This window comes from Monodon monoceros, unplaced genomic scaffold (genome assembly GCF_005190385.1).
Source record: "Monodon monoceros isolate NGI ecotype Baffin Bay Population unplaced genomic scaffold, NGI_Narwhal_1 Super_Scaffold_3, whole genome shotgun sequence".
NCBI lineage: Eukaryota > Metazoa > Chordata > Mammalia > Artiodactyla > Monodontidae > Monodon > Monodon monoceros.
The window spans coordinates 100,927,176-100,939,452 of record NW_021703780.1 but is presented as its reverse complement, the minus strand read 5'-3'; the positions used below and the strand labels follow the sequence as shown (position 1 = coordinate 100,939,452).

The 12,277-nt window shown below is 63.6% G+C and overlaps 2 protein-coding genes across 13 annotated transcripts in view; one reads left to right on the top strand and one right to left on the bottom strand.

The window, feature by feature from the left end:
- Positions 1-12,277, top strand: part of EEFSEC (eukaryotic elongation factor, selenocysteine-tRNA specific) — a 215,569-nt gene that overhangs the window by 167,687 nt on the left and 35,605 nt on the right. For 6 of the 12 annotated variants that reach the window (XR_003796596.1, XR_003796598.1, XR_003796589.1 and 3 more), the window contains one exon: positions 278-5,377. The exons of 5 other annotated variants lie outside the window; for them this stretch is intronic. The gene's annotated coding sequence lies outside the window, so the exon portion shown is untranslated. The remainder of the gene's footprint in view (positions 1-277; positions 5,378-12,277) is intronic. One more of the 12 variants, XR_003796597.1, reaches the window with a different exon arrangement.
- On the bottom strand, positions 8,414-11,554 carry DNAJB8 (DnaJ heat shock protein family (Hsp40) member B8). The gene has a single exon (XM_029242027.1). It carries the CDS (start codon positions 11,194-11,196, stop codon positions 10,504-10,506), a length of 693 nt encoding a protein of 230 aa, XP_029097860.1. The 5' UTR covers positions 11,197-11,554; the 3' UTR covers positions 8,414-10,503.

The following is a 12,277-nucleotide window of genomic DNA, read 5'->3' as shown; positions in this document are numbered from 1 at the left end:
AGAGGCCTGGAATTCAGGCCAGAAGGTGCAGACATGACCAACATGCGTGGACCTGATGCTTGGGGTCCAAGAGAAGCAGCCAGAGTAGCAAGTCCTCTTCCCGCCTCCCAGGTAGAGCCGGTGGCCGGCAGCAGGGCGCTGTGGGCAGGGCTCCTCTCCCGGGGGAGACCCCCCGCGGGCACCCCTGCTGGCACCCAGTTTGTCAATCCAAATCGCGCTTGCAATTCCGTGGGAGCTTCGGTCCAGTGATTTCACTTCTAGGCCTTTGTCTTTAAAGGGCTTTCCGGCCACGTGTGACCTTGGGCTGCGCAACCTTGGGCGACTGACCCCAGTTTTCCTCATCTGGAAGTGGGAACATCGCGACACCTACCCCTCCAGGGCCGTCTGAGGAGCGCGTAAAGCCAGGCACGTTGGGGACACGCGTGACAGAGACTCCCGTGAAGGGGAAGCAGTGTCCTGATGTGATGGGTCAGGGCAGTTTTTACAAATGGAGATGAGACCCTCTTCCTGGGTGCCTCCTGGTTTTCCCCAGCGACCCCCCTCCCGTGCCCAAGTTTTGACCGGCAGACCCAGGAGGTTGGTGGGAGAGGGGTGTCAGTGTCAGTCCCAGCACAGACTCAACCTTGCCTGTTACAGGAGACGGTGGGGGAGGGGAGGGGAGACCCGCAGCCCAGCACCTCCACCCCAGGCCCTGGCCCTCTGGCTCAGGCAAGCAGGAGAGACCAGTGGAAGGTGGAGGGTTTATCTCACACACCCCTCCAGGGAGGGGCCTTTATGCCCAGATCCAGTTTCTGGCAGGACTGGTTGGTCCAGGTGGCCCGATAGATGGCCAAGATAAGGTCCGTGCAGGTTGGCTGGGCTGTGCGGAAGACCCACGCTGGGCTAAGACGGGGGATGGCCCAGGCCCGGCCTGACTCAAGGGTGGCAGGGGGTCTGGGCCTGTCTTGTCCCAGCTGCTGGCACTTTTGGGGGCCACACGGGTGCCCTCTCTGGACCCCCTTCCCTGCCTGCAGTGAGAAGTGGCACAGAAAGAGGTGATCCTGGTCAGGGGTGGTACAGGCCCAAGGTTGCCCAGGCTGGACGTGCTGCAGGTAAGGTTTGTACGGGCACATGACGAGGTTCCAGAGCCACGAGCCAGGCAGACTGAGGTTGCCCAGGCGTGAGGTTGTTCGGGACCCCACGTTTCAGGTGAGCCCAGGCTCGGTTGTGTGTCAGACCTTCTGGAAGCCCCAGGGCTGGCTGGGCGAGCTCGTCCTCATGGGCCGATGGCGTCCTGCTATCTGTAAAGTCACCACGCCCCAAAGAGTCCCTTCATTAGACCCTTCCACCTGAGAGGTTTGAGTGTCACCTCTCTCCTGCCGGGACCCTGACCAATAAACCTCTGGGGTCTCACAGCCCTAGGGAGCAGTTGTGGTCACCACACTTCCTAGGGAGGAGCCCCGTGGGGACGGCCATGGAAGGAGCCCTTAGTCCCCGCAGACAGGACTTCCCTCATCTCAGCACAGATCTTGGGAAAGGCAGCCCTCGGATCTGCGTGAAAAATGGGGTTTGTGTGCAGGAAGTATTTGAGGGAAGTGGTCCCAGGGAACAGGGGCGGGGTGGGGGGCATGATGCCAGGCAAGGGGAAAAGCCAGCCAGAGGAGGTGCTGTGGATCCACCGTCAGTGGGGTACAGACTCCACCGAGGCCATCTGAGAAACCTCGAGGGACGTGCTGAGAACCGTCCACCCCAGGGACAAAAGGGGACATAGCCATAGGCTCCCATCCCACCGCATGGACAAGGTGAGGCTTATCCACCAGCCTTCGAACTTTAGGGTTCATGTACACAAGTGCCCAGCAGGTCCTGCGGGCGTCCTCGCACTGGGTCAGAGCAGCTCTGGGCAAGAGCGAGCTGGGCCATCAGCCGGCATCTGCACAGGTGGGCCAGTCACCACAGAGCCGTGGCTGGCCTGAGCTCGGCCAGGAGGACTTGAGGTGGGCCGCAGAGGTGCCCAGTACAGTTAAGAATAGCGTGTATTCAGGGAAAATTTGAGGTTCAGTAAGGCCACAGATCAGGAGATGGCTGCCGTTGAAAAGGTCGTTCCTAAGCACAGCCCCGGAGGAGGGGGACGCCACGCCACGCCACGCCGAGCCACGTGGGAAAGCACGGGGAGGTTAGGAGGTGGGGGGAGCCTAGAACCGGGGACAGGAGACTTTGCTGTGGTTTCTGCAGGAGGAACGGGCGAGGCAGGGCGAGCAGGCTGACCACTGGCTGGTTTGAGTAATTTCCTGGGCTCTGGGACAGACGGGCTGCCGCAGCTTGCCTGGTACCTGACCCTGGGTGACTCAGGCAGGGAGACGGTGGCCCAGGGTGGCCCAGGGTCCGGTTCAGGGTGGGAGCCGGCCCGGAGCCCCGACAGGCCTTAGCGAGCCCCTCCTGCCGCACCTGGCCCCGAAGCTGAAGCTGCCCTCACCACCCTTTCTGGATTCGCCTCACCTTCAGCCAGCACTTGGGTGGCTCCAGGTTCGCCTGGTGGGGCCACCGGGGTGTCTCCAGGGCTCTGAGACCTTAGTCGCCTTGCCCCTGTCAAGCCGTGGTTGCTGCAACTGTCCCGTTGTCACTGGCACCAGTTCGATGGACAAGAAGCAGCCCCAGAGAATTTCGAGCCCCGGAGACCCTCGTCCCCGGCCCTCTTCTCACACAGGTCCGAGCTGCCCCCCGCCACCGGCGTGGTGTGACTGCAGGTTCACGGGAGAGCTGCTGCGTCCCTGGCCCACCCCCGAACAAGGACCTCAGATCTGGCCAAGCCTCCGGTGTTGGGGCAGGGCCAGGAGTTCTGCAAGGGGGTGACGTCGAGACGGACGGGCCTCCTTCCTCCGCCCGCGGGCTCTGCTCCGGTTACAGGGCCAGCACCGCATCCATGGGACTGGACCCCAGCCCTCAGGATGTCCCAGGACGGCTCCAGGGCTAGGCTGTTCCTCTTTAGATCAGCTGCTCTGAGTGACGTGAACGAGAGTGCAGCCAGTGAGCCTGTGGCTCTGTTCCCGTTGTCACCTCCTGGTGGTCAAATGGTCCCTGGTCTGAGGCAGCATCGTGCAGGACACGAGGGTCCAGCTACCGTGCTGGACGCTTGTCATCCTCTCGCCACTCGGCTGTCACGTGGTCTTTGCACAGGCTACACCGATGTCACCCTCCTGCTTCACACCCTTCTGTGTCACCACTGCTCTTGAGATCAAGGTGGCAGCACCCATGCCAGACCCCCCGCTCCTTGAGCTCTGGCCCCTCCCCCCCACCGCCCCGTGCTCACAGGCCTCTCCTGCTGCAGGCGCAGTGCACGCGCAAGCCCCTCAGCCTGATGCACCACCCCCGCTTGCCTGCCTGCTCTGGGGCAGCCTTCTCGCACCTTCCCAACTGGGGCAATCCGCCTAGACGCTCTCCCCGCGTCTGGTCTGGCCCCTGTGGCGCCCCTCTGAGCTGTAGTCTTCGTTTCCGGGGTGACTGGTTAAAGCCTCTCTGGCCCTAGACTGTATTCCCATTGCAGGTGGGAATGATCTCTGCTCGTCACGGTGTTGACAAAACCCACCGTTGTGCCTGTCGCCCACAGGGCACGCAAATCCTTCCTGCGTGAGTGAACGAAGTATGGCGAGTCTCTGGGGATGACAGTGGCAACAGGGTGACGGTGGACGTGGTGGTGGTGACAGTTGAGGGTGATGCTGTTGGCGAGGATGGACCACCTTCCTCCGCAAGTGCTGGGCCAGTGGACACCTGAGCGGTCCCACTCGAGGGTGGAGCACCGTCGGGGCTGATCCGTTCCCACGGCAGCAAGCCGAAGAGTCCGCCCCCCGATCGGAGCTGCCGGGGTTCCTGGCCTTCCCACAGGTGTCGGGATTTCCTTTTCCTTTGATCCGGCTGTACCCATTCAGTAGTGCCCCACCCGGGTTCAACTCGCTTTAGCTGGGATGGACTTCTGTCCCTGGGGACCCGAGAACCCTAACCGGTACAGAGGGGGCGACGGGGGCGAACTGAGACGGAGCCCACGCCACCCCGCTCTCCGTGCCGGCTCCCCCTGCTCTCTGGCTTCTGAACGTCCGTGGAACGTCCTCCATCTCTGCTGACACCTGGCTGAGCTCGTCCATTCTCAGGCCTTTACGTGCCATTGCATGTGCTGAGTGATCTTGATTCCTCACCGCTGGTCCTGACCTTCCTCCTGAGCCGGGGCTCACGGCTAACTGTCGTGCGTGTCACATTCAGCAGGCCCCAGCTGACTTCTTGATTTCCTCTGCACAGTTGTCCCGTCTCAGAGAGCGGACAGACATCTCGGAGATGACCCGGGCCTGTCCACAGCTCCTTCCCACTCCCTTCAGCAGAGGCCGCTGCCTCAGGGCCTGCGCACTTGCTAACTTCCCTGCAGGGAACTCTCGCCCCAGACCATCCTCACCTCCTTCCGGGAGAGGGGGCTTGTGAAGGCTGAGCCCAGGGCAGGGCAGAGGGCGCGGAGGGGAAGAGAGGGAGGAGTTCTGGGTTATTCCCCGCGCCCTGGGTGGGCAACCGGGTGGCCAGAGGGACCACCCCTGAGAAGGGGCCCGGGATGGGGGTCAGACCTGGGGAGGAAGATGCCAAGTCCACGTCTGGCACGAGGAGTGGGCAGCATCCGTGGGCCGTCCAGGATGCCGCCCAGCAGATCCCTGAGCTGCAGCCCAGGGCAGAAGTAAGATGAAGATGCAGTGCCGGGCTATAGTCCTCAGTCTGGGCAGCACCCACCCTCCTGAACCAGCCGGGCCTGCTGGAAGGAGATCCAGCAGCAAAATTTGTGGCTGAACTAACGCGAACAGAGACGGTGCCACTGACCGGGCTCACGGAGAAACGCAGACGCACTCAGGGTGGATGTTTCCGCAAGCCAGCCTCTCCCAGCCGGCCACTGGCAGCCAATTGATAAGCCTAATTAATAATTAACTTTTTAATTAAATATCAATTTAAAACAAGTATGGGAACCAGTCTCTTGCAATTAACACCCTTGCTCTGCTTTCCTAAAGGGACTCAGTCGAAGGCCCAGGCTCTGGGACCTCTTGGGTGGGGAGGGCAACCCGGGACCCAGCAGAGTGGGGAAGGGGCCCCCAGCCTGGCCCGCTCCACCCTGCCCTGGAGCCGCAGAGATAGCTTTCTCCACCCAGCGGTCACCGCCCGCGCCCTGCCCTCAAGGAGCTGGCGTCTCGAACGCCGGGCAGAAGATGCTCAGGAACCTGCGAGTGGCGAGAAGCTGATTCCCGGGGTCCCAAAGGAAGGAGAAACAGGGCCACAGGAAGACGGCTCCGCTTGGCCTTGATGGTGAAGAGTTGGAAGGACACTCTGGCGTGGGAGCTGCGTGGCCAGAGGTGTGGTGGTGGGGCTGCCCGTGCAGGTATGTCACGGGTTTGGGATGGCACAGGGTGGACCAAGCGTCTGTAGAAGGAGATGGCTCATACATACCCTTGCTGCCATCCCAGAACCCCAGGACCCCAGGGGTTTCCTGACCAGCTGCTTGGGTGACCGCAGGCATAACCACGGTGCCTGGGGACCCAAGTGGCTGGCGGTGCCAGGTTCCTGCTTTCGGGGCTGTGACAGCGCAGTGCGGTTGGCAGGCAGGGCGGCCCTGGCCCAGCGCTGCCCGCCTCCCATGCCTCCCAGGCCGCACGGAGCTCCCCGGGTCCTCGCAAGATGCCTGGGGGCTGCCGGAGGCATCCAGCACCCAGTGGGTGGGCACATCTGAAGTCCTGAGGCAGAGGCGGACCGCGTGGGGAGGGCAATGGGGCCCATGCAGGTGGCTGAGGGCCGGGGCTCCCTCCCCCATCAGGCAGGGACGAGTTCCCAGGGAAGGGGCAGCACCTGGGAAGGTGCAGAGACCAAGGGTGGGACGTGCTAGGCCTCGGCCGTGATGGGGCACCGGGGGGCCTTGGATCTAAGGCAGGCCGGCCCTCAGCCAGGACAGTTGGGGCATCGGGGCAGGCAGCAGAGCCCAGGCGTCTTGTCCCTGCGCCTTCCAAGGCCTGGAACCCAGGGGGGGTGGGTCAGTATTTGTTGCCTAAGCTACAGTGGGAGCTCTTTGCAAGTTGCCGTGCTGCAAAAGGGCAGGGCTGTTGGGAAGCGCGGGTGCTGTGCGATGGGCAGAGCACGCAGTGAGTGCTCAGGACCCGCTGCAGCCTCAAGAAGCCATTGTTGACTTGGCAAGTTTCGATGATGTGATTGTCCTAAAGGCCAGACCAACGGCGCTTGGTGGAAACAGCTGGTTCCCAACTCTGCGCTGAGCTTGGGACCCTGCCTGGCCAGGGAGGGACCCTGGGGTCTGCGGCCCTTTTGTGGCAAAGGGGGCGGACTGGGGAGGTCTGAACATGCCCCGCGCCCTGCCCTGGGGGAGCGCTACTGTGGAGGCCACAGCGGGGCTCTGGAAGGGGCAATGGGGGCAAGGCGCCTCCGTCGCCCGTTGTCGCCCGCACCAGCCTTGCCCCCGCCCCATGCTCAGTACCAGTTCCGCAGCGGCCCCCTGGTACCTCCCCACCTCTCCTCACCTCGGCACCCTCAAACTGTCTGCCTCGTGGCTCTGTGCCTCTTCCACTCTTGGGTCTCTGGGTCTCTCCTTGCCCCCCATCTTCCTGCCCATCCCCGCCCCGCCCACTGCAGTCCCCTCCAGCCCACTCCAGTGCCCTTATCTGGGTCCAGCCCCTGCACTATTGCTGGGAGCCCATCCCCATGACAACGGGGCAGATGGCGGCTGCGATTAGCCACTCTCCCTCCCGCCACAGCTCAATCCGTCTTTGAAATTAAATCAGCTGCGATAACATCGACTGGCCAGGGTAGTGGGGGGGCAGGCAGGAGGCTGCCTGGGCCCCACCCACCCCACCCCAGGCCCGGGCGCAGGGGGAGAGGAGGAGGAGGAGGGCAGACGGGCTTCCAGTGCAGCTGTGTGACCTTGTCCAAGTCTGTAAGCCTCTGAGCCTCAGTTTCCCCATCTGTAAAATGGGGGCAAATAGCCATTCCCTGTTTTGGGGGTCGGTGCGAGTCTCTGGGGAGAGTGTGCAGGAGAAGCCCTGGAGAGGGCTCAGTAGGGCTGAGAACATTGCCTGCCCGCATCCATGGAGAAGCCGGAGCCCTGGTGGAAACCCCTGGCCAGGCCTCGGGGTCGCAGGCGGCCACTCAGACCACGCACAGTTGGAGGCTACAGACCTGCTCTGTGAGCCACGGCACACCCGCCCCCCCCCCCACAGGGCTTTGTTGCCCTCGTTCATAAAAGGCTCCAGTGTCACCGAATCCTCCTGCCCGAGGGACGTGCTGGGATGCCATCGTGTCCACCTGGCGACGGAGAGACCACAGGATTTGGGTCCCTTCAGACAGTCAGGGGCCCTGGAGGGGTGTGGGGACCCAGGAGTGGTGAGGGGAAGGGGTAGTAAGGGGTCTGCCTGAGGATGTGGTGGCAGGAGTGGGTGGGCCTGGGCGTAGAGGGGTGTTTCAGGACCCAGCCAGTCTGTGCAAAAGTCCCACTCTGGGAAGGAGGAGTGGGGGAGGGGCGCCACAGCACAGTGAGGCGAGGGTGGGGAGACGGGCAGAGACCCAAGGGAGGCGGGGAGAGAGGGGACTGAGGGAGGAAGATCTGGGAGGAGGGTTCCAGGCAGCGGCCCGGCCAGTGCAAAGGTCCTGAGGCAGAAGCGTGCCCAGTGTGTATGCAGGACAGGGAGGAGGCCCGTGGGGCTGGGGCAGAGTGAGTGTCAGAGAAGCCGGGGAGGTTTGGGGGCCTCACGGGCCACTGGGAGCAGTTGGCTTTCCCTTTGAGTGTCTCACAGAACTCTCAGGTTTTCACAAGATCCTTGTGGCTGCAGGGGTGAGAACAGGGTGAAGGAGGGGAAGGGGGGAGGCTGGTGCACTGTCCAGGTGAGCGATGAGCGGCCAAGGAGCTGGTGGCAGCAGTGGAGGTGGGGACCTACATGTGGAAGGTGGGGCCTCGCCCCTCATGAGCATGGTCCGTTCTGGGGCTGGGCCAGTGGCACAGGGGCCTCAATGCAGCCCCATCCTTAGGGCCCTCCTGCTCGGGAAGTGGGCCTGAGCTGGACCCAAGCAGCCAGTCCCAAGCCAGGGCGTCCGTTCTGGATTGTCGGGGCTCTGGGCGGCGCCCTGGCTTCCTCACTGCCACAGCCCCGGCGCCCGCACACAGCCAGGCCCAGAAGGGGCTCCGTGAAGTTCTTTGGCCAGAATGTCCTGCCCCAGGGCAGCTTGCTGAGGCCTCCCCAAGGTGCTGACCAGGGGCGGGGCCTCCAAGGATGAATTTAACAGGCCAAAAGGAGATGGGAAGGGTAGCCCGGGCAGGGGGAACAGCATGCCTAGGAAACGGCCGCTAAGAGTCTGGTGCGGGCCATGCCGGTGGGGTGGGCGAGGTGTGGGGCTGGAAGGATGGCAGGGGCCTCAGATGCCAGCTAGGAAGCAGGACTTCATCTGGGGTGTGTGCCCCTAGCTGCACCTCAACTGTCTGGGCTTCAGTTTCTTCATCTGTCAAATGGGGCTAAGGGTCGAGACAAGGATGCAGAGAGGGACATGTCGCCCGCTTAGCCGGGCCCGGCAGCTGCCATGCTCGGTCGACACGGGGGACCGGAGCAGGGGAATGCCACGATCGGCCTGTGCCTCAGGGGGAAGACACCGCCTTCAGGTGCGAAGCTTGGAGAAGGGGCAGGGGCCGAAGGTGAGCCCAGTCCTGGGGTCCTTGGGGTGTCCATGAACACCCATGCCTTGCAAGCACCCAGATCTCTGTTGCACACCAGCCCCGGGACCGTGCGACCGCCCAGGCTGCTGGACCATAATTGGATTTGCCCAGCAGCTGTCGGGGCTAAGCAGGCCCACTTGACGCAGCCGTGCTTGGCCAGTAATTGGTGAAATTAGCAGGTCGGCAGGGGCAGAGGTCAGGTGGTTAATGCTGTAGTGGGGGCTTTGATGAAGTTAGTCCCACCGCAGGACTGGGAGCTGGGGCTCCACCTTCTGTACGCCACGGGGCTCTCCTGCCCGCCTCGTAACACGGTTAAGGGACATCCAGCTGCCGGCCTGTCCCAGGGGCTTCGGGAGGCTGGACCCAGGGGGCCTGAGCCTGGAGGTGCAGCAGGTCGTCTGCTGTGTCCTCCTGGCCAGGGCACCTGCAGCACCCACGTGGCCTTGCAAACCCCTAGAGACCTTAGGGAGATGCCCCGTGGCTTCCTGTGGAGGCTTCCGTTGGAGAACAGCACCCAGGCCTACCTCTAGGCTTTCGGCCCCCACCATGGCTGCTGGTCATCCGGCTCTGCATCTGGAAATGGGGATGACCGCCTCCCCGGGTCTGTCCGTGACCAGGCCACACCCTCCCCACGAGGTTCACGGCCTCCCAGTGTCTCCTCCCGTCATGAGCTCCCAGGCTTTGTGCTCTGAGCATGCCCCCAGGTTCTTACTATTCTCTGAAACAGTGTGCTCCCACCTTCTTTCATGTCACATCATTTATTAGACACCTACTCCATGCCAGCCACTGGGCTCGGAGCTGAGATGCATAGGTGAACAGAGTCAGAGCATGTGCCAGCCCAGGTGGCATTCCCGGCACCTTTCCTGGCCGGGCCCACACTCCTTTCTTCCTGGGAACCAGGGACGCCGTGACTAATCGGCCTGGAACCCCCAAACCTGGAATCATCTCCTTTTCTGGCTCCGCTCCAGCCCCCAAGGAGCGGGGACTTGCCAGCCTGCCGACACTTCACACACACATACACGCACCACACGCAAGAGCGTTCTTTCCTCCAACAAATCTGTACCCTGCCCCTCACTGTCAGGCACTGCTCTAGACTCTGGGGACACAGCAAAGAACGAGGCGGGCACAGGCCCTGCTCCCGGGACCTGCAGTTAGGACTGAGGAGGCACACGGCTCTCAGGTAGTCACACAGACGAGGCGGAAGGGCAGGGAGATGCAGGGAGGGGCCGTGAGTAAGCCAAGCTGGTGGTTCAGGGAAGGCCTCCTTGGGAAGGGAGACATGAGGCCTTCACCAGGGAGCACGGCCATGCAAAGGCCCAGAGGCCACAAGACATTTGGTGCCGGGGAGGACCGGAGGGGAGTCCGGTGTGGCCGGGCTCAGGGGGTGAGGGTCCGGGAGGGTGGGCAGTGGCCAGGCCCCCGGCGCCCAGTGGTGAGGACAAAGCCTGGTCTATGCTCAGAGCCGCGGGAGCCTCTGAAGGGCTAAAGCCAGGCGTGGCGGCAGGCGGAGCACCCTCGCCGGCTGGTGGGCGTGGAGCCGCGGGCTGGGTGGGCCAGGCGCTGGTCAGGACTCTCACGACCCGAGGACGCAGGCGCAGGCGCAGGCGCAGGGAGCTCCTAACCCCCGCGCCTGAACGGCGTCCTCGCGAAATCAGCCTGCGCCAGGCGCTGGGCACGTCCCCGGGCCTCGCGGGTGCGCCCAGGCTGCCCGCCCCCCACCAAGCGGGCAGCTGTCTCCGTGAACCCACTCGGCGCGTTTATTAAGCATCGCCCAAGCGGTGGGCACAGGCAGTGGGCGGAGCCTACTTGCTGTCCGGCCGTTTGAGCTGCTCCTTGCCATTGACGGTCACGGACTTGAGCCGCCCGTCCTCCTCTACCTCCACGCGCTCCTGCCCGTTCTCCACGATGCGCTTGGTGGTGACCTTGTGTCCGTTGACCATCTCGGTGGACGATGTCACCGACTTGAAGCCCAAGCTGCCCGAGCCAGAGCCGGCGAAGGATGCAGACGAGAAGGTGGCACGGCTGGCGCTGCCCCCGCTGCGGCCCAGGGTGTTCAAGGCTGAGAAAGCCTCCACGAAGGCCGGGAACTCGCCGAAGCCGGCCGAGAGGGCGCCGCGCAGCCCGTGGCCCCGGCCCGCGTGCTCGCTGCCGAGCCGGCTGTCCCAGAAGTCGAAGGAGAAGGGGTCCAGGCCTCCGAAGAACTCGCGGAAGATGTCCTTGGGGTTGCGGAAGGTGTAGCCGCTGTCGAAGGGGCTGCTGTAGGGGGTGCCGGCCCGCCAGCTGTCGCAGCCCGCGCGGTCGTACACCAAGCGCTTCTTGGAGTCGGACAGGACCTCGTAGGCCTCGGACACCTGCTTGAACTTCTTCTCGGCCTCCTCCTCGTTGTCAGGGTTCTTGTCGGGGTGCCAGCACAAGGCCAGCTTGCGGTAGGCCTTCTTGATGTCCTCCAGGGAGGCGCTAGCCTGCACCCCCAGCACTTCGTAGTAGTTAGCCATGCCGAGGGCCGGGGCGGTGAGGAGACGCGGGCCTGGGGCCCGGGTGGCCGGTGGGCGCGGGTGGCAGCAGCGGCCTGGGTCCCTCGAAGGGGGCCTGGCTGGAGTCTGCTGGCTCCAGGGCAGGTTACCGTTTCATAGTACCAGCACCTCCGCTAGAGGGGCAGGGGGAGGGGAGGGCACTGCCGCTGGGGCCCGGCCACCAGGCCCCGCAGAGGCAGGGCTGGCTGGCCCTTTGTGACATCAGCCCTGGGCGGGGCATTTCCCAGACCTGGACCCGGCCTGCACAGGAGGCCAAGCCTTGGCGGCCCAGACGCGGAGCTCCGGCTGCTGGGGCTGCCGGCTGAGGCCCCGGGGCAGAGGCAGGACCAGCCACAGGAGCTGGGCGAGGTGGGCCACGGGCCAGGGGTCAGGGAGGGGAGTGAGGGCTCCTGGGGTGTGTCCACTTAGCCCAACGGCTGGGTGGTTGGCGTGGAGTGAGGGGCCTGAAGTGGGGGACCGGGCGGGGTGGGCTCGGGGCCTCAGTTCATTCTGCTTGTGCCCCGTGATCCCGTCAGATCCTCTGAGATGAGCCCCACAGAGGCAGGGGTGTTCCTCAGTGTCTAGGACGGTGCTTGGCAATCAGTACACGTTTGTTGAATGAATAAGGCTCAGAGACGTGCGGCATCAGACTCAAGGTCACACAGCAAGTCAGTGAGAGAGAGGGAGATGCAAACCCAGGGCTGTCTGAGGCCAAGGTGGGCAGCACATTGGAAGAGGCATTCCACTCAAGCCTGGTGACAAAAATAAGCGGCATTGGTAATGAGTATAGTGGTGGCCCCCAGAAGACAGGTCCCTGCCCAAATCATAGAACTTGTGAATGTGCTCTTGTTAGGAAAAATGGTCTCTACTGATACAATCAAAGTAGGGATCTCGAGATGAGATGGCCCTGGATTATCTGGGTGGGTCCTAGATCCAATGACAAGTAGTCCTTAGAAGAGACAGACACGCACTGGGAGCGGGGGCATGAAGTGGGAGGCAGAGACTTGGGGGAAGCAGCGCCGGGAACGCAGAAACCGCCCCCCACCCGACACCGGGGGAGCAG

Coding starts and splice junctions, on each gene's coding strand:
- DNAJB8 (XM_029242027.1), bottom strand. CDS start 11,196: ATGGCTAACTACTACGAAGTGCTGGGGGTGCAGGCTAGCGCCTCCCTG.